Raw genomic sequence first — 21,351 nt, 5'->3', positions numbered from 1 at the left:
GTAAACCTTTTAAGTGATGTACTGAATTGCCCATGCTATCCAGTTTCCTTGGAATCCTATCAGCTTATATATTTACAGCCACTTTTTTCAAAGAAGGGAGGCTTTGTGTAGAGAAAGCTGCGATCTAAACATCATTGTGATCACTCTGTGCCGTGTCATATGACGTGGACGAACTGATCTTTGACCATGATTGCTCTTGGCAAGCTTTCCTGCAGAAGTGGCTCGCCATTGCCTTCTTTTGGGCAGTGTCTTTACAAGATGGGTGACCCCCTGGCCATTATCAATACTCTTTTGTTTGCCTGGTGTCAGTGGTCACATAGCCAGGACTTGTGATCTGCACCAACTGCTCATACGACCGTCCACCACCTGCTCCCATGGCTTCACGTGACCCTGATCGGGGTGGGGGGACTAAGCAGGTGCTGCACATTCCCCAAGGGTGACCTGCAGGCTAGCAGAGGGAAGGAGTGCCTTACACGTCCTTTGGTAGAGACGCATCTCCACCCCACCACCCATAGGAACTAACAGGGGAAATAGTAACATAATGTATGAGTGTATAATGAACGCTAAAGTACAGTAGGTTAATTAGGAATGTAATGTATAAGTAAAGCAGCCCGCAAATGTCACCACACATTCAGAAGCCAACACAGCATGTCCAGAATGCTTGGCAGATCAACACAGATCGCAACGAAACGGAACACGAGCGACAAAGCAGCAGCAGTAAAACAAGCCCCGTGCCTCCCATCCACACGCGTACACAGTCCTTTAACCCCAGACTGGCCGCTTTCGGTCTCCAGCCTCCAGTGGACTCGCAGATTCACAGATGTTGGTCTTTTGACTTACCCAGCAGATTTACAGACTGGGCTCTGGCAGAGGATACAAGATGATAATGATCAGTTGATAACGTAGGCAAAGCAATGATGGAACTTAATCCTGATAAGTTTGATGCATTTAGGAGGACAAATAAGGGTAGGACATACTCATGAATGGTAGACTGTAGTGACACTGAGGGACAAAAGACCAAGTCCAAGGATCCCTAAAAATTGTAGCACAGTTAGATATGATGGTTTAGAATATCTCCCAGAGGATAGTTGCCTTCAATAGCCAGGACACAGAATATAAAAGCAGAGACGATAATAACTATGTAAAATAGTGTTAGAGTCACAGGTGGAGTACTGTGTGTGGTTTTATTTAGAGAACTATTTGTTATAAACATTGCGTAAGGATTGAGAATAGGACAATACATTGGGGGTGTTTGTGTTCAATTACTACCAGACAGCCTATGTAGAGAAGTAATCTCTTCTGAACAATTGAATTAGAGCACCTTTTTCCTAAGTGGGAGGTATATTTTTTAAAAAGTCAGGAGTACACATCTATGGCCATGGTGTACAAAGTCCAGGGAGTTTGACAGAGCAGCGTCTTCTGTGTATGATAGAGCATATGATGCTGCATTTGAACTTCATTCCTGTTTGTATACTGATGCTTACTGTCAAGGCTGGCACATAAAGGAAGTCACTTGTATGGGATTGCATTAAGAAGGATAAGTTAGTGTCATAAGGAATGGGCAGGGTTTTCTTTAAATGGGTTTCTCGGTTTTCAAGGTTGTATACTGTGTACGACTTTGATAATAAATGTACTTTGAACTTTGGGCAGAAACCTAGCAAATGGAGTTTAATATGGGGATGTATGACATCATGCAGTTGGTAACAAGAATCAAAAGGCATATTCTTATCTAAATGGAGAAAGGCTGCAAATGAGTGAAGTTCAAGTGCATGAATCACTAAGCGATAGCAAACAGCTCCAACAAGAAGGCAAAAGACATGCTTGCTTTTATTGCCAAGGGGTAGAATAGGGAAGTTTTGTTACAATTGTAAGAATGTTTGGTGAAACCACACCTGGAATACTATGTACACTTTTGGCATCTAAAAAAGGATATTGTAGCATTGTAGGCAGTTCCAAAGGAGGTTCTCCAGGCTAACTCCTGGAATAAGAGCGTTGTCCTATCTAGACAGTTTAGATTTGTATTCCTTGGAGCTTAGAATGAGGGGTAACCTTATTCAAACATAGAAGCTCCTAGAAGGCTTGAGTGGGTAGATGTTGAGATATTTCCATTAGTTGGAGAGTCATGAGAGGGGAACATAATTACAAAGTAATGGGCCAGTCATTTAAAATTGAGGTACAGAGAAATTTCTTCTCCCAGGAAGGTGGAGAATATCTAGAATTCTTTGCCCTGGGATTGCTGGAAGTCAGGTAAGGTGGTGATAGATAAATATTTCAAAGATTAAGGAACTGGGGGCTATGGGAAACTGACACAGCACTGTGATTAAATTGAATGGTGGGTTAGGTGTGAGGGGCTGAGTGGTCTACTCGTGCTCCTACTTTCTTGTGATAGATTGAAAGCTTTGATCTAATTTTTAATACAATATTTATTCAACAAAATATCTTCCAACCATCCTTAGTGTTCAAGCCTAAACACTGCTTCATTCTTGCATCTTTGTTTAGAATTAATCTTTCTATTGAGACATTGATAACTAGGTTATTGATTTGCTGTTGATAACTATGTTATATTTTGTGCATCTGTCTTCATTGTTCTGGCTGCTGGATTGGAAACAGGTTGACTTTCCTGGAATGATGCTCGATTAAAACATTTAAAATCTGTCGTTGGGGAATAATACATTGTATTCTTTCCTTTCTGCATATTTACAAGGGAACTGTGTACTGATTTTTTTTAAATCTCTGCTCTTTATAAATACATTGCTAATTCTTAGATGCTAGTGTTTTCATGACATATCTTACAAAATCAATTTTTCCAAAATCTGAAATTTGTCAGAAAATGTTCAGCCATCACTTTCTATTTTTGAAGTCCCAGCAAAAGGACAACAGCTTGTGTATATATAGCACCTTTAACTCAGTAAAATGTTCCAAGGCACATTTGTCAAATGAACCAAGATGCATTAACACAGGGAGAGGTACAAAAAAAATAGAGGTTTACACAATTTGCAAAATATTCCAAGGAATAGTGGAGAACCATGGCATGTTGTAGCTTCACACAGAAGCTGCACAAGGGGTCTTTAAAACCTGAGAAGTCCTGGTACTCAATACTCCTACCACCGAGTCCATTGCTGCTTTTGCCTGGATAGTGAAAGGCACCAGCAATTCAAGGCTCCAGGCTGTTGTTGCTCCCATTGAAATGTGGGGGCAAGTTCTAACATTAAATGTCAAAAACCCTTTGGTAGCTCTGTCCTTGCAGCACTTTGAGTGATGGGTTGACTTCTTTGATAAGGCAAATTATATTTAGTCTAGGGAATGACCTCAGGCATTTCTCTTTTGGGGCAAAGGTGGTTTGATGGCTCTGGGCCTATACTCACAGGAGTTTAGCAGAATTAGGGTTGGGGGATATCTCATTGAAACCTATTGAAAGGCCTAGATAGAGTGAATGTGGAGAGGATGCTTCCTATAGTGGAGGAGTTTAGGACCAGATGGCACAGCCTTAGAATAGGAGGTTATTCCTTTAGAACAGAGAGGAGGAAGAGGAATTTCTTTAGCCAGAGGATGGTGAATCTGTGAAATTCATTGCCATATGTGGCTGTGGCGGGCAAGTTACTGGGTATATTTTAAGCAAAGGGTGGTAATTAGTAAGGGCATCAAAGGCAGGAGATTGAGGGGGATAAAAATCAGCCTTGATGAAATGGAGCAGACTCAATGAGCCGAATGGCCTAATTTGTTCCCATGTCTTACATAAAGAAAGGACTTGATAGAGGGGTACAAGATGATAAGAGGCACAAACTGAGTGCACAGCCAGGCACTGTTTTCCCATGGCGGAAATAGCTAATAATACGAGGGGGGCATAATGTTAAGGTGATTGGGGGAAAGAGGATGTCAGAGGTCAGTTTTTTTTTACACAGAGAATGGTGGGTGCATGGAAAGCACACTGCCAGGGGTGATGATAGAGGCAGATACACTAGGGTAATTTAGGAACCTCTTAGATAGGCACATGGATGATAGAAAATTGTAGGAGGGAAAGGATTGATCTTAAAGTATGTTAAGAGTTCAGATCAACATAGTGGGCTGAAGGGCCTATACTGTGCTGTAATATGTTCTATCTTAGTTAGTTAATTAAATACATTACCCCTCCTGCATCGTAGTCCGCCGACAGCAGCTTGCTAGAGTCCTCAGTCCTTGGTGAAAGTTGATCGGCCCCGTGGCTTCTGCTTTCACCCACATCTTCATACTTCTTCTAGGCAAATATCCTTCCTCTCTCAGGGATGAGGTCTTTGGAGCTTCTGTAGCTCTGGGATTTTACAAGATGGGGTTGCCCGTGCCATGCCCAGCCCTCCTCCTTTCGCAGCCAGGCTTGGGACTGTCCATGATGGGTTTTAAGTCCATCTTAATAAAATAAAATGTTTTTTGTTGTTACTTCACTTCCATCTGTGTTCTTGCGCTGTATTAGGTCAAGAAATAACTCGTAGTATTTCACTGTGCTGGATTATCTTAACTTTGTAAATGTTGCACAGACTTGGAAGCTTTAACATCAGAAAAGTAAGCATGCCTTTTAAATGATGTTAGCTGACACACAGACCAAATACCAAATCCACAGCCAGAGCTCCTCCACTGATCTGTCACAAATTACTCATTATGGAATTTAGTTGCTTATTTGCATGATAAAAGGAAAACAACAATATTATTTGAATTTTCTAGTGATCTTAACAATTGATTACATTTTGTAGCTTTAAATATTTATTTAAATAATGCTCTGAATTAATTAGCAGACATGGAGTCTTTAATTAGTGGCCACCACTATACATAATTCAACAAAAGTCATATAGTTCAGCTTTAATTCCGCCCCAGTCCATCTGTGATCCAGTACTCATTCAGTGCAGCACCGACTCAGCATGCTACCCTTCAAAAATCACTCAAAGCACTGTGCTGAGCTAAGAACCGAATATCACTCTTGCTAACTTGCGTTGTCTGGTAATGAAACAGTCAAATCGAAAATTCTGGGCTTCATTCAGGGATTCAAGATTATTTAGTGTGTAAAGGAGAACAAAATAATTGTTACTCCAGATCCAGTGAAGTACAAAATAACACAATAAGGTAAAGAACATAATAATAAAAAACACAATAAATATAAATGCAAAAGCTTATATACATGGATTGATTGTCCATAAGGTGACAATAGGCTCAGGAGTGTTTGTATATAAAGTGGCTGATAGGAAATAATTTAATGGAAGTGATAAAGTGTGGTGGGGTGAGTTAATGGATGGAGGTGTTGATCAGCCGTACTGCTTGGGAAAAGTGACTGCTTTTGAGTCTGGTCGTGGTGTGGATGCTCTGTAACCTCCTTCTGGTGGGAGTAGGACAAACAATCCATGAGCAGGGTTGGAGGGATCCTTTGTGATGTTACTGGCCCTTTTCTGGTACCTTTCTGCATATACGAGATGACGGGTAGGTTGGTGCCGGTGATGCATTTGGCAGTTTGGACTACCCATTGTAGAGCTTTCCTGTCTGCCACAGTGCAATTTCCGTACCATGTGGTGATGCAGCATGCTAGGATGCTCTCTACTACGCATTTGTAGAAGGGTGTTCTACTTTTCTAATCCCTCAGTGTCCAAACATCCCTTGAATTTTGTTCACTCTCTTCATCCAGTTCGGTTTCAAATCTCTGGAACTCCCAGCCTAAACCATCGGCTTCACTTCTCTCTCCTTTTAATTCTTCCTTAAAATAGGCTCCCAGGCACTCTTTATGATACTTGCTCAATATCAGTTCTTGTCAGATTACAGCTCTGTGAAAGAACTTGACATGCCAAATTCTGGAGCAAGTCAGCAGGTCAAGCAGCATCTATGGAGATGAATAAACAGCCAAGACACCAACTGTTTATTCCCCTTCATAGATGCTATCTGACCTGCTGAGTTCCTCCAGCACTTTGTATGTGTTACCCTGGATTTCCAACATTTGCAGGATCTCTTGTGTTTAGTGAAGTGGCTTGTGATATTTCTCTTTTTTTTTTAAGATACTCTAAAGAATAAAGCTAATGCTGAAAAGTATTGGGTATTAAAGCCAACTTCCTAACCTGTATCTAAATAGAATATTTTAGCAAAAGCTTGGAGTTAGAAAGTGCCACATTTTTAAAAAGGAGCCCTAGGATGAATATAGCTGGAGGAAGTTATCTAAAGGTTTGTGCTGTTCAATTAATTCCTTATGCAGATAAAATGGGAACCAGTAATCTTTGGAACACAACCATGTTCAAAACATTATGTTTAAAGAGATGTTTATTTGCATGTGCCGCCTATAATTTACTTGGATGATACTCAAGCGACTTCAGGGCCTCTCGAGTCTGCTTTTTTACACAATGGAAGTGCTCTTCTCTGTTCTGTTCAAACCATCAGAAAACATCATGTATTCTGTCTGATGTATTGCCATTGTCTGTGAGCCTACAGGTCTGTACATTTCTCCATTGTTTTCATGAGAAGGAACAGGTGATACCAAAAAACTGAGAATCTAAATGCATATACTTTTCTTCCCCTTTTTTAGTCTTCCAGCTGTTCACATGTGTTACAGGTAAAAAGATTCTTCTGTAAGCATGAATATTTTTTTTTCTTCTGTGCTGAAATTAGTCTCTCTGCCTTGCATGGACATTCAAAGTTCGAAGTAAATTTCCAATCAAAGATGTATACACTCAGTGGCAACTTAATTAGGTACAGGAGAGGAATCCAGCGTGGTCTTCTCCTGCTGTAGTCTATCCACTTTGAGGTTCTACGTGTTCTGTGTTCAGAAAAGCTTTTCCGCACACCACTGTTGTAATGTGTTGTTATTTGAGTTACTTTCACCTTCCTGTCAGCTTGAACCAGTCTGGCCGTTCTCCTCTGACCTTTCTCATTAACAAGTCACTTTCGCCGCTCACTGGTGTTTTTTTTCAGCACCATTCTCTTAAACTTTAGAGACTGTTGTGCGTGAAAATCCCAGGAGATCAGCAGTTTCTGAAATACTCAAACCACCCCATCTGGCACCAACAATCAATCATTTAGATCATAACAACCATTGAACCTCTTGACTGTGCCTGCATGCTTTTATGCATGGATCTGCTGTCACATGGTTGGCTAATTCGATATTTGTATTAACAAATGGGTATACCTAATAAAGTGGCCACTGGGTGTATGTCACCAAGTACTATCCTGAGATTCATTTTGTTGCAGGTATTCACAGTAGAGCAAAGAAATACTATAGAATCACTGAAAATCTACATACAAAGACCAATATGCAAATATAAAAAAAATATAAATAGTCAAACAATAAATGAATAATGCCAAGAACATGAGTGGTAGGGCCGTTGAAAAGTGAGTCCATGGGTTGTGGTGAGTGAAACTGTCCCTGCTGGTGAATGCTATGTCCCACTAATGAGACCTGCATATGACTAAGTTACAAACATGATTCACTTCCAAATTTCCTGACACCTGAAATGACACAAGTTACATCCTTTGCCTGTCGGATGTAGTAATGTGTTGCAAGACAAGCTTCTTAGAGTACTCTTATACGAGTTTGGGTGGTCTGTCTTTATGTTCAAACTGTAAGTTTCAAAAGAACAAAAAGGCTGGCAGGATGTTTTTCTTTCCTAGTGTTGACTGTTACACAGGCAGTCGAGGGACCTGTGTGGTGAGCTCTCGGCAAGTACAAAGTACGCTTTAATCCAAAATCACATGACCAGTAGTCAACGTCTGTGCTTTTCAGAGATCAAATTTAACTGCATTTTTTTGTTAGTTCAACTATATGCATGTATAATGCCAAACGAAACAATGTTCCTCCGGACCGAGGTGCACAACACAGTACCTATAACTCACACGCAACACATAAAGTAATATTACCACAAACAATAAGGTGCATTTACAACACAGTTTAAAAAGTAAACAGTATAACACTACTGGCGCTTCATGCCTGGTGAGACCTGGGTGGTGGCAGGCAGTTCAGTAGTCTTACTGCCTGGGGGAAGAGGTTGTTCCCCATCCTAACAATCCTTGTCCTAATGCTACAGTACCTCCTGCCTGATGATGGGGGTGGGGGGTCAAAGAGATTATTGGACAGATGGGAGGGATCACTGGCAATGCTAAGGGCCAGGCGTACTGATAAATATCTTGGCTAGGTGGAAGAGAGACCGTGATGATCATACCAATTTTTCACTGTAGCACACAAAATGCTGGAAGAACTCAGCAGGTCAGGCAGCATCTATGAAGAGGAATAAACAGTTGAAATTTTTGTCAGGACTTTTCACTGATGCCATATATTAGTGGCTAGAGTAATAACGATTATTTGTAACACCAATATATGAATAATCGAACAGAACAGCTGCACTGGCCAGAAGGTAGTTTGAACATTGATCGTGGGGGTGTTTTCCCTTTCCCGAAGATCCTGTTGAAAATTGCTGGATATTATATTCCATCCTGGTGAAATATTCACCATGTGTAAGGCAAAAATTGTAACAAAAACTGTTAAAGCCAACAGGTGGCTGGCATTATGGTCCTCAAAATTAAATTCAAATTTCCTTTGGAAACATGGCCTTTTAGTTCAAAGCCAATGTGGAAAATGGCAAAATGGTTTCCAGGTGCCCAGCGAGTGTTCAGCAACACGTGTTTCTTATTTAAGAAAAAAAACACATATTGAAGACATAGGGACTAGTGACTAATTCAGCTGTTAACATTACTTAAGCAATGGCAATTGGCTGAGTGCCCAGCTGTGTGAGGCAGCACAATCTGAGCACACGATCTCTGAAATGATGTTAAGGAGCATATTATGTAAGGAATATAATATGTTTCTCTGAGCTTCTGGATACCTGTCACTTTAATTTTCTATACCAAACCTACTCTAACTTAAGATTGTCTGTGTTAAATCTCTTGTGTCGTACCAAAGCTAAACATAAGCTCGAGGCAAAGCACATGGAGAGGATATTTCCTATAGTGAGTTGAGGATCAGAGGGTAGTGAATCTGTGAATTCATTGCCACGGGCGGCTGTGGAGGCCAAGTCATTGGGTATACTTAAAGCAGAGGTTGATAGGCAGGAGATTGGGGTTGAGTTCCTCCCTGCACCTTGATGGACGCATTGGATGGCAATCTTGCTATTTCTTTAACATTTGGATGTTTTATGAGGCCGAGTTTTTAGCTTGATGTTCAACCCAGCATGGATGAAAAACGTGCACGGAGCTAAGATTGGGTTTGAGAGGGTTAATAAATCAGCCATGATGGAATGACGGAGAAGCCTCAATGGGCCAAATGGCCGAATTCTGCTCTTATGTCTTACAGTTTCATTATGGAAAACAGCTCTTTATCCATCTAGGCACTCTACAGCTCGATGTTGAGTTCAACAAATGCAAGTAACCAGCCTTTCTTCCCTGCACCAGGGGGAATGGAATGCAAGTGAGAGTACTCGGTCTATGACCGGTCCGGGGAGAGAAGGGGTATAGGTACCACCCTGGGCATTGTCAGACCTGAGATTGATCAGTATTCCCATTATTTCAGAATGCGAGCACTTTTATGTTTCATCATCTCCACTGTTTGCCCTCTATTTATGCCTCCTCAGCGCAGGTTAGCAAGACTGAAACTCCTCTCCGTTTCTTTTTAGTGTCCACCTATTGCAAACATTCATTTTGTTCTCTGCACCCCTCACTCATCTCCTCAATAAATACTTTTCCAGTTCCAGTGTACTGTCTTTGACCTGTACATTAATTTGGTTTGTCTCTCCACAAATATTGCCTCACCTGTTCTTTTTCCAGAACTTCCTGCTTTTATTTCAGAATTGAAGCATTTTCAGTTATCTATGAAGGAATATAGAGTCATAAACCAATATAACATGGATACAGGCTCTAATATGTTAACAAATATCTCAATAAGAATTTCCCATTTGCTTGATGGTAGGTTTCTTGTATAACTTTACTAATATGGTTAAAGCTTTGCCCTGGGCAATTTTCACTCACAGCATCATGCCCCTCTTCCAGCTTCCCTCTGGTCATGTTTTACACTATAATACACTGAAGGTATTGAAGTAATAAACCTCTAGTAGTTCACTGCAGGACTGCATAGAAATATTGGTCAAAGTAAGTTTATTATCAAAGTATATATCTGTCACTAGATATGCTACCCTGAGATTCATTTTCTTGTAGGCATTCAGCGTCGAACAAAATGCAGTAGAATTAATGAAAAACTACACACAAAGACTGACAAACAACCAATGTGCAAAAGATGGCAAACAGTGCGAACACAAAACAAATAATAAATAAATAATATTGAGGGAATGAGACGGAGGTTCAGAGTAAATTTATTATCAAAGTACATACTGTACAAGTCACCATATACTACACTGAGATTGGTTTTCAGTTGTAGAGCCCTTGAATGTGAGTCCATAGGTTGTGGAATTAGTTCAGAGTTGGGGTGAGGTGACCTCGGTGGTTCAGGGGATAGTTGTAGTGTAATAACTGTTCCTGAACCTGCTGGTATGGAACCTAAGGTTCCTGTACTTTCTTTCTGATGGCAGAGGTGAGAAGAGAGCATGGCTTGGATGGTGGAGATCCTGCTTTTTGTAGGCTTTTCCATTCTTAGGGCATTGGCGTTACCATGCCAGGCCATGATACAACCAGTCAGGATGCTCTCCACTCTGCATCTATATTTAGCATATTGGGAAGGGGTATTGAAATTAATCAGAAATGTTAATTCTCCTACATTTTTATCTTCAACCTTCCATGAGTTCAGATCACCTCTTCCAGTCCCCCTTCAGTCTGCATATCCCCAGAAAGCAAAACAATTTCCCCAAGTTTCAAGATTGTTTAGTGACATTATTACACGAGTGTAAAGGAGAACAAAATGCTTGTTACTTTGGATCCAATGCAGTGGGGAAAAAACATAATAAGCATAAAGAACACAATTAAAAAACCAAAAAGAAAACAAATTTAAATATAAAAGCAATCCCATGAAACACAATGTACGGGTAACTGAGTGTAGACATATATAAGACTAGCTTATAGACTGATTGTATGAACATAAAGTGATGCTTGATGCAGGAGTATGTGTACATAAGGTAATGATAAAGTGACAAAGTTGCTCTTGGCAGGAGGAACTCTTTTAGGTATCAGCAAGACATAGAAAAGCACAGTAGGACAGTGACTCTGCTTAGGTATGAGGTGGAGTGTAAGTGTAAAGTGACAGTGCATGGGGGATGAAGGGTGTTGGGACTGGAGTGGAGTGGCTGATGTGGATGTAGTGGTGGTGGGGCTCCTAGCCATACCTTTGAACTACTGCAGTCTGTAGTAAATCACTCACAGAAACTTTGAGATTTGCAACTTTAATTATGGATGCACAGAAATCTCAAGGTTACTGGTAGTGTCTCGTACTAATGTTGAAGGCCGATGGGTTCAGCAGCACTATAGCTGTAGATCTATCGCATAAACACATCTGATGAATTGCCTAATGTACTTCAGGTTATAAAGTGGAATAGAATTACTTTCCACATTTTCCCCTTGATAGTATCACTTATCCTGCTCCCAAAATATAGAACCAAACATTTTGACAATTAAGTTCTTTTATAACAATTATCAATAAAAGTGACGGGCAATTTGTGAACGTACTGGCCACCTAGGTGAGCAGTGAGGGATATAGTACAGCATTTTGTGTTATCAGTTTTCACAGAAACATGCGTTACAGTTTTTAGTTTGAAATAGATTGTACAATATGCATCACATTCCGGATGGATTAAGGTGATTGACAGTGAACACCTAACCACTATTGTCAACATCCAAATTCATGTCAGCCTAAAAGATCTGCAAGTATGGCACAGTTATTGATTTTTATATCAAGGGTAATTGTGTTCCTGTCTGGTTAATATTTATAATAAATATTTAGATCATTCTAATCTAAAAGCAGCTTTTAAACATAATTAAGATAGGTATTTCTTAAATATGTAATATCTTAGATAGGTAATTTGATAGGTATATGGACAGGAAAGGAATGGAGGGTTATGGGCTGAGTGCAGGTCGGTGGGACTAGGTGAGAGTGAGCGTTCGGCACGGACTAGAAGGGCCGAGATGGCCTGTTTCCGTGCTGTAATTGTTATATGGTTATATGTTATTATGGTTAAGATACCAATGATTCCAGAAACGATATACTACATTAAGTTATCCTGTTATTAGTTTTTACATTGCCTAAACTGCACTTTTCAAATTTCCTGAACTGACAAACAGTAATCCTGAACTCTCCTTTCTAATCTTCACCCCAACAATGTTTTTTTTCTATTCTTGGTACTCAAGATGTCAAGTGTTCAGCAGATATAATGTTAAAGTCTGTCTGCTGATCAGTTTTGCAGTATAACTTAAACTGTGCATTAGAAGTTCGAAAAGATGAAACCTTATTTTCCCAGGTGGGAAAATTGTTCATAGCTTATATTAGGCAGCTGATTAATCGATCCACATCTTCTGCCGATATTAAATCCTCACAGCAATGTTATTAAAACTATTGCAATAATCATTATGCCAATAACATAATAATAACCACAACAAATTCCTTTAATATGTAAATGTATATGGCAAAAAAAGTTGATACTTAGTATAAATAGAAAATACTGGAAATACTCAGCAGGTCAGACAGCATCCATAAAGAAAGAAACAAATAACATTCGAAGTCAGTGACCTTTCATCCGAACTTTGTCATGCTCAGCTAGACTTGAACACAAAGAAAGCCAGTGGGGTGGAATATTGCAGTGCAACTGGTGTCTGTAAATATAAAGTCTCGCATGAGTTGCTGCCTTTGAGAAGATAGTAGTTTGTGATTTTGCCAACAGTCTGTCACTTCTTCATGCCGAGTCCTTAATGAACCAATACTTTCTTATTGCTCAGTGTAGACTGGGTGTGACAATTTGCACTGAAGAGTACACATTATGCCCATCACATTTTTTTTCTGTCACCATCGAAAAGAAGAACGTAACATGCTGCCAGAACCACACAGAAGCTAAAGCTGCTTGGTCACATTTGCATATAATTAAAATAACTTTGAAGGAAATGGACACAGCAATATCTGAAAGAACAAAATTTTCCTCAATAAATGAACTCTTCTTGAAAAAGAACAGCTGGAGAATCCCAAAAGCCTGTAGTTCTTTACAACGTGTTTCTGAAATCACGTGATGTAGTGATAATGCTGATAATCTCAAATAATGATGCTGCTTCTCCCATTTTCACTGCTCCAGCCAATCAGTAATTTCGATTATTTTTGTTTGTTTTATTTCAACATCTGTAGTATTTACAATTTGAAGGATTTGGCGTTTATTTGCTATACACGTTGACATGTATTAGGACATTGCTATGGTGTGTTGGTGCTACAAATAACAAAAAATAACAACATTTAACATACCACTTCTTTCAGTTTTAATTGTTAGTATTTACCTACTTGTGCCCACTGGACACTCACTTTTTTATTTTCCTCTTCTTATCTTCCTTTACCCTGTGTCCTAAAACACTTTTTTTCTGCAAATGCCCCCACTTATGATGAAAAGCCATTGATCTGAAATGTTAACTATTTCTCTCCCCACAGTTTTATCCTTACTGTGGAGTATTTTCAGCACTTTTTGTTTTTATTTCAGGTTATCAGTATCTGCAGGATTTTATTTTTGTTTATGATAATAAATAGCTCAAGCGAAATTCCACTCATATCCCTAATTAGAAGTGCAGGAACAGGAACTATGACAAGAGCCTTCATGATGTGCACGTAATAAATCCTTAGCTCCTTAACCTTACCATGTCAACAAATAGTCAAGATTTGCCATCCACCTAATGCCTTCACTTGACAAGCCACAGTCTTTGACCTGAATTGGTTTGGATCAGTTTCGCATCATAATCTAGTACCATTAGAGTCATAGAACACTACAGCACAGAAGTAGGTTCCTCTAGTTAATACTGAACTATTAATCTGCCTAATCCTATCAACCTGCCTGTCATCCCCTCCCATCTATGTACCTATCTAAATTTCATGTAAGTATTGAAATTGAACCTGCATTTACCACTTCTGCTAATAGCTAATTCCACACTCTCACCATCCTGAGTGAAAATGTTCTCCCTCATGTTTCCCTTAAATATTTCACATTTAACCCTTAACCCATGACCTCTAGTTCAAATCTCACCCAACCTCAGTGGAAAAAGCCTGCTTGCATTTACCCTGTAAATACCATTCATCATTTTATATATCTCTGTCAAATCTCCCTTCATTCTCCTAAACTCTAGGGAATAAAATCCTAACCTAGTCAGCCTATTAACTGGATTATTAACCTACATTTGCTAGGTACCAAACAAGTCAAGCAACGAAGTTGTAAACTAGCAGTTGTTTACTAACTTGAGAATCCTAGTTAGCAGGACTTAAAACATTGATTAGATTAAGTAGTAGATAGGGTTAATTGACAAAATAAATGGGAGGTTATGAATGTAACTTAATTTGTCAGTCGTTTAACATTAAATGCATGCTGATTATAAATTTACATTTGGGATCTGACTGTGATAAATTAATGAGATTAATTTAGGATTAGTCTCATTAGATAGCTGACGAGTTAACATGATTGAATAACTAGACTATTAAATAGCTTGCAGTCTATATGCTGTTATTAAGCTTGGTGCTTTGCCTTCCTCTGGGAAAATGGTGTTGCCCCTTGAGACGTCAGTGCAAAGGTACAGTCCATTCCCCCGACATCTTCTGCTCCTATACAAATTCATCTGGTAGCAATATCTTGCTGCCATAAAGCCCACATTTGATCTACATGAAACTGGAATATCTCTGTGACACTTGCAATAGGTAAAATGCAGTCTTTGCTATTCTAATGGATCTCTTTATTTCTGGAAGGCACATACTTTCTGATTGTTAAAGACATTCTTCTAAAACAAAACTCAAAAAATTCTCGTTCAGAGATTCCCACATCAACTCAAACCAAATTGCAAACTGAAAGCTCAGGACTTTAGTGGCAAAATACATCCAAAACTGAGAAATCTCTTTAATTCTATTGCCCCATCGGAATTGCATGTTGAAAGGGAGCAAGCCTATGACTTTTTGTAACTACACTTTTCCATCTCATGTCCCCCTCCAGCCAAGTCACTCAGTCTGTTCTCAGGCTTCTTGGGCCTTTGATCAAGAGAGACATGGAACATTACAGCACCGTACAGAATGTTTGGCCCACGATGTTGTGTCAATCTTTTAACCTACTCCAAGATCAACCTAACCTTTCTCTCCTACATAGCCCTCCAATTTTTTCTTTCAGCCATTTAAGAGTCCCTTAAATGTCCTTAATGCATCCACCTCGGATTTGCATTCATTTATTCATCACATGTACATCAAAACATATAGTGAAATGCGTCTCCCCGCTCTGTCTCCAAAACTATTCCTACGGACCTAAAAAAATAATTAAATCTGAGCCACAACCTCAATGGAGACCACAGCTTGGCACCATCTTGACTGGAAGTCTGCCATTACCCCTCGCAGGACGTTCCATGCATCCACCGCCCTCTGTGTAAAAAAAAACAACTACCTCTGGCTTTATAAACTACCTTTATACTTGTGGTGAACTACATATACCTGTCTGGACACACCCCCCCCGGCTGACTGCTCCTGTGGCTCCTCCCACTGACCATGGCTCCTCCCACAGACCCCGGTATAAAGGCGATTGAGGCCTGAGCCCTGCCCTCAGTCTCCAGGATGTAGCATGGTGGTCAATTGCTGCTTGTTCTTTCTTCCAGTCAATAAAAGCCGATATCTCGCCTCACATCTCAGAGAGTTATTGATGGCGCATCAATACTTTCCTCCAATCACCTTAAAATTATGTCGCTGGGTAAGGAGGGCTGATAGGCAATAGGGGGAGGGAGAGTGCCAGAAGCTGACGAGGGCTGATGGGATCTGAGAGGATTTTAAGGGAGTCTCAGACAGGTTCAGATTAGGCAGCCGTCTTTGAATCCCCTGTAACCTGACATCTTTGAACTGGGTGAGCAAGGGAGGGCAGTAAAGAACAAAAAGGAAGGTCTGTAAAAGGTGGAAAGCAAGAGGAAACTCAACGACAAAAAGGTTGCTGTTGTAAGGCAAAAGGGGATGATAATGGGTAATAAAAAACGACAAGTTAGAAGGAGATACAAATGAAAAACAGAAGTGTTGTTGGACGTATGTAACATAGAAGAATCTGGAAATGATTCTTTTACAGAATCATTTCTGGAGAGCTGTAATATTGGCAGTCTATAACCATTAACAAATGCAGTTGAAAACCTTGTGTGTTTTTTGGAAGACATTTTGGGACATATATGTTGCCATCACTTTACATTCTCGTTAATCTCCTCAGGCTTCATCGTCTACAAATTGGCTTCTGGAGACGCAGAACATTAATGAATTGAAGGCTGAGATCATCTCATTAAAAGGACTTCTCCTAAGCAGGTAATGTGGATGCTGGACTGAAATCTTTGGGAAAAGATAAGCTCTAGTACTCACTCTGTGTTAAAAGAGTACTTATTCACAAATAAAGGCAATGAGGGGCTTGCCCATGAATAGATACTTTGAAGGTGGATCTTCTCTGCAAGTTCAGTGGATTAGCTTGGAACACTGCTCTACGATGGTCAAACATCATTAAGACCGTGAACGTAAGAGCAGAATGTGGCCTTTTGGCCCATCAGTTCTTCTCTGTCATTCCATCCTGGCTGATTTATTATCCCTCTCAACCTATTCTCCTGCCTTCTTCCTATAACTCTGACTAATCAAGAACCTATCGACCTCCAGGAATGGTAACTGTGTTGTCTCCTTTGTATTAGGATTGTTGGGTTTAATTATAACCTGTAGATTACTGAGCACTTCAAAGTCAAAGCAAATTTATTATCAGAGTATGTATATGCCACCCTGAGATTCAATTTCTTGCAGGCATTCACAGTGGACCAAAGAAATACAATAGAATCAATTAAAAAAATCTACACACAAAGACTGGGAAACAACAAATGTGCAAAAGAAGACAACTGTGCAAGTACAGAAAAAAAACAGATAAATAATACTGAGAACATGAGTTGTGGAATCCATGAAAGTGAGACCATAGGTTATGGAATCGGTTCAGTGTTGAGATGAGTAAATTTATCCACGCTGGCTCATGAGCCTGATGGTTGAAGGGTAATCGTTTGTCTGTTACTTGCCATGTCATATGACGTAGACGATCATGGTCTTTCCATGGCCATGACTGTTCTTGGCCAAATTTTTTACAGAAGCGGTGTGCCATTGCCTTCTTGTGGGCAGTGTCTTTACAAGATGGGTGACCCCAGCCATTATCAATACTCTTCAGAGACTGTCTACCGTAGTCGCAAAAACAGGACTTGTGATGTGTATCAGCTGCTCATACAACCATCCACCACCTGGTCCCTTGGCATGATGTGACCCTGATCCGGGTGCAGGCTAAGCAGGTGCTACACCTTGCCCAAAGGTGACCTATAGGCTAGCAGAGAGAAGAAGCGCCTTATACCTCCTTTGGTAGAGATGTATCTCCATCCCACCACCCATGAAGAGTAATAACCGTTCCTGAACCTGGTTGTCTGTGATCCAAGGCCCCTGTACCTCCTTATAGACTCTAACCTATCTTAAACCAAGAGAATATATCAGGCAACCACTGAACAGATTTTGTCTTGAAGTAGACAGCTCTAGGCTCTTCCTGTTTCCCCATCGAATTCACTAACAGTTCTATTGTGGCTTTTCTCAGCAGATGGTCTGGCACTTTGATTTTGTTTTCCTTCCTTGTCTTGCATTTGGCCAGTAGGGCAAAGAATTGAATCTGCTTCTGAAGAACTTTTTATTTCCTAGTTAATATTATTAATGTGTACTTGCATAGAAATCTGAAATGAGGTCATGAATTGCCTATTGAACTAGCTTATTAATTCAGTCTGTCCCTCCATTCCGTGTCAGTAATCTGCAGCCCTATACCAAGGCATTAGAGGCAGTGGTAGGTCTTTGAGACAACCCTTCTAATTACCAGAAAGCAACACATAATAGAAATTTAAGTCAAATTAACGCCATTGAAAAATTTAAGAATCATTTTGATCCACAAAATGATTCCTAAAATGTTCAAGACTTGTAGTGGACTTAACCCTTTGTCTGATTCAATTAAAAGTTGGAATTTCTTTAGCCAGAGGGTGGTGAATCTGTGGAATTCATTGTGGAGGGCAAGTCATAGGGTATACTTAAAGCAGAGGCTGATAGGTTTTGATTAGCAATGGCATCAATGATTATGAAGAGAAGGTAAGAGAATGGGGTTTAGAGGGAATACTAAATCAGCTGTGATAAAATGCTTCAGCAGACTTGATGGTCTTATGGGTTGATGGGTTAGTTGGTCACTATAAAACGTTCCTTGTGTGTAGGGTGTTGTTTGGATTGTGGAGGTTTAAAATGGGATTACTGTTGGATAAGTGATAATGGGTGTTTTGTGAATAGTGTAGACAGGCAGGAGAATGGGGTTGAGAGTGAATAATCTGGCATGGTCGAATAGCAGAGAAGACTCAATGAGTTAAATGGCCTAATTGTGCTCCTATGTCTCATGGTCTAAAAGACATTTTCTACCTACATAAAGCAATGACTGAGACCATGATTTAAGATGGAGGTCCTCCATAGAGAGAAATAAACGACACTCAAAATTGTAATGTTTCTGAAGTCATGATGGAGTTTAGTGTGACTTTATTACAGCTAGGGGTGTTCCGGATTTCGATTCCAGTGCCACCTGTAAGGAGTTTGTATGTTCTCCTTGTGACTGCTTGGGGTTCCTCTGGGTGCTCTGGTTTCCTTCCACAATCCAAAAACATGTTGGTTAATAGATTAATTAGTCATTGTAAACTGACCAGTGGTTAACTTGTGGTTAAATGGTTAAATTGGCGAGCTGCTGGACGGCGCAGCTTGTAGGGCCAAAAGGGCCTGTTCTGTGCTCTGTCTTTAAATAAAAGAGGAAATGCTTTCTCTCCTTGCAGTCTATAAATTCATAGTAGACTCCCAATGGGGAAAAAAAAAACTAATGTTACTTTGGGCAAAATAAACTTTTTTCTCTCGTTATGTACAAACAATGTTTGAATAATGTTTGCAGAGTTGGATTTTGTTGCAGTCTTGTCATAACTGTTCAATGTTTTGTCTTTGGCTGCAGGCGACAGTTCCCATCTTCCCCTTCGGCTCCAAAGCTTCCCGCTTGGCAGATCCCTGTCAAGCCCTCGACAATAGCCACCTCTGTAACAGTCAATCACACCAACAGCAGCAGCGACATCTCACCGGTCAGCATTGAATCCGCATCTTCCTCGCCAGCCACAGAGAACCATAGTCCAGAAGGAGGAAATCTGGGCGGCCACATCGTTGACAGCGAAGTCGATGTCAAGTGTCAGGTAAGAATGGAAGTCCAGGGGGAAGAGGAGCGAAGACAGGACAACGAGGATGAGGATGAAGATGATGACGTCAGTCACGTCGACGAAGACGATTGTCTTAATGTTCAAACAGAAGATAGACGAGGTGGCGATGGACAGATAAATGAACAAGTGGATAAACTACGACGTCCAGAAGGTGCCAGTAACGAGAATGACATCAACTAAATGTCAAGAATGATTCAGTATTTGGCTTCCGTGGACTGAATTTCCCTAATTCCATTAAATTATTGTAAATATGTGCTTATTGCATCCTGAGCAGTGGATTTTTCAAACCAACAGATTATTCTGTGACGCAAGTAAACAGCAGGTGAATTAAAGTGGCTTAGTTATACCCGGTTGCACTGTGGAGGCAACATTATTGCGTGAGCTGCTCAAAAGGGTTCAGGACTCATCATGCAGGGAATGTACAGCGTCGTTGGTGAAGAAGTCAGACTGCTCACCTCCCTTCTTCCTGATTGTAAAGATTGCAAACCCGGCAAAATTCAGCTCCCCGCTTGTGATGTGTGTTGTCAGCACTCAACCAGCTGTTGATGCGGTACGGAATCAACAGGGAAACATTGTAGGAAATCCAGTCCTCCCCCCTTAAGAGTAAAGAGGTAGTGCCAGTAACGTAGCTTCTCTAGGTGACAGCGAGTCCACGTTGATAGAAGCAGCTCCAAAACCTGGTATAGTTAACTCTTGCTAAAATCATGATTGGAGATGCCATTTGTGTCAGAATTCTTATTATATAATTGGAATGAATTAAAATAGTGCATTGCGATTTTTGCATCTGCAGTAGAGTAACCTGTATCTTTCCAGGTGTGACGGTAGGTGCAGCGCAGATTGGGGCCATTGTGAAGAATGCACGTGTGACAGTGTTGATTTTGGTTTGCTTGGAAGGGTTCTTTTTCCCTCCTCAGTTATTTTCTGGTTCTTATTCAAGAAATCCCTTTTTCAGCTTTGCAACATTTCTTGTAAAAGCACGATTATATTGATAGTAAAGTCAAATAGCACCTCACAATAAAACACTCTGATTATGGAAGCAACATTGGTGAGCCCTTAATGCATATCACAATAGATAAACCAAATTCCTTTCAGTTTGAGGGTATAGATCATGAACTGTACAAGTAGGATTCTAAACTGTTGCCTATAACTACATGATGACTCTCGCTTCAGGTATTTCTGTCCCTTCAAGGACAGCGTTCCAGATCAGTCTCATTTGGTGTAAAGACATCAGCAGTTCTTGCAAACAAAATGCTGTTATCTATGCATTTTCCTTTGTTTAGAGGTTGTGTCGGGAAGACAAAAATCTCGTGCATTTCAAATGCCTTTGTTTTAATTTTATTTGATTTTAAGGATGGTTTTAATGTAAAATGCCAAAGTATGGTGGCAATGCTGAAGAATAAGGCCTTTTTCTTCCCGAAATGCATTTGTGGTGTTTAAAATTGAACTTTACAGTAAAGCACATCAAATGGTTCGATACCTGATGTATTCATTAATTTAGAAATACAGTTCATGGTGTTGGCAATTAAAATGTTCCTGTCTCTTTAAAGTTATTTATTATGCACCAAGTACTGGGATGGCATCTATATTAAAGGTTCAGTGACATTTGGGGCAGAGAGGCTGGTTATATTCAACAAAATAAATTGAATATATTGCTTTTGTAATTGGAAAATTTAATGTTGCAACCTGCTTTTATTAATATACCCAAAATAATATCATCACGACTTTGGGGCAAGAAGGCGTTCATTTTAAAACATCGAGAGCCAGTGTATTTCGTCTGGAGGTCTTTGATTCTGGGAAATTAATTCTATAATATATTAATCAAGCTTTTAAATTATATACATTGTAGTTGTAGTGAAGTTAACTTCACAAGTAAATTTTATGATCGGCACATCTACTGACCTTTAAGAAAGAAAGAATTTTTGTGGTTAATTTATCTAACACAAGTTCAGAGAT

General features: G+C 40.0%; 1 protein-coding gene across 2 annotated transcripts in view; it reads left to right on the top strand.

Moving 5' to 3' along the window:
- pex14 (peroxisomal biogenesis factor 14) overlaps nt 1-20,872 on the top strand; it is a 344,557-nt gene extending 323,685 nt beyond the window's left edge. The window contains exons 8-10 of one of the 2 annotated variants that reach the window (XM_073032186.1): nt 6,530-6,556; nt 16,329-16,420; nt 19,143-20,872. In XM_073032186.1, coding sequence (XP_072888287.1) covers nt 6,530-6,556; nt 16,329-16,420; nt 19,143-19,578 — 555 coding nt within the window. In that variant the 3' untranslated portion in view covers nt 19,579-20,872. The remainder of the gene's footprint in view (nt 1-6,529; nt 6,557-16,328; nt 16,421-19,142) is intronic. The other variant, XM_073032188.1, reaches the window with a different exon arrangement.
- The last annotated feature ends 479 nt before the right edge of the window (nt 20,873-21,351 follow it).

Source organism: Hemitrygon akajei, chromosome 29 (genome assembly GCF_048418815.1).
Source record: "Hemitrygon akajei chromosome 29, sHemAka1.3, whole genome shotgun sequence".
In the NCBI taxonomy this organism is placed as follows: Eukaryota; Metazoa; Chordata; class Chondrichthyes; order Myliobatiformes; family Dasyatidae; genus Hemitrygon; species Hemitrygon akajei.
The sequence above is the reverse complement of the archived record's forward strand: the minus strand, read 5'-3'. Positions and strand labels throughout refer to the sequence as shown.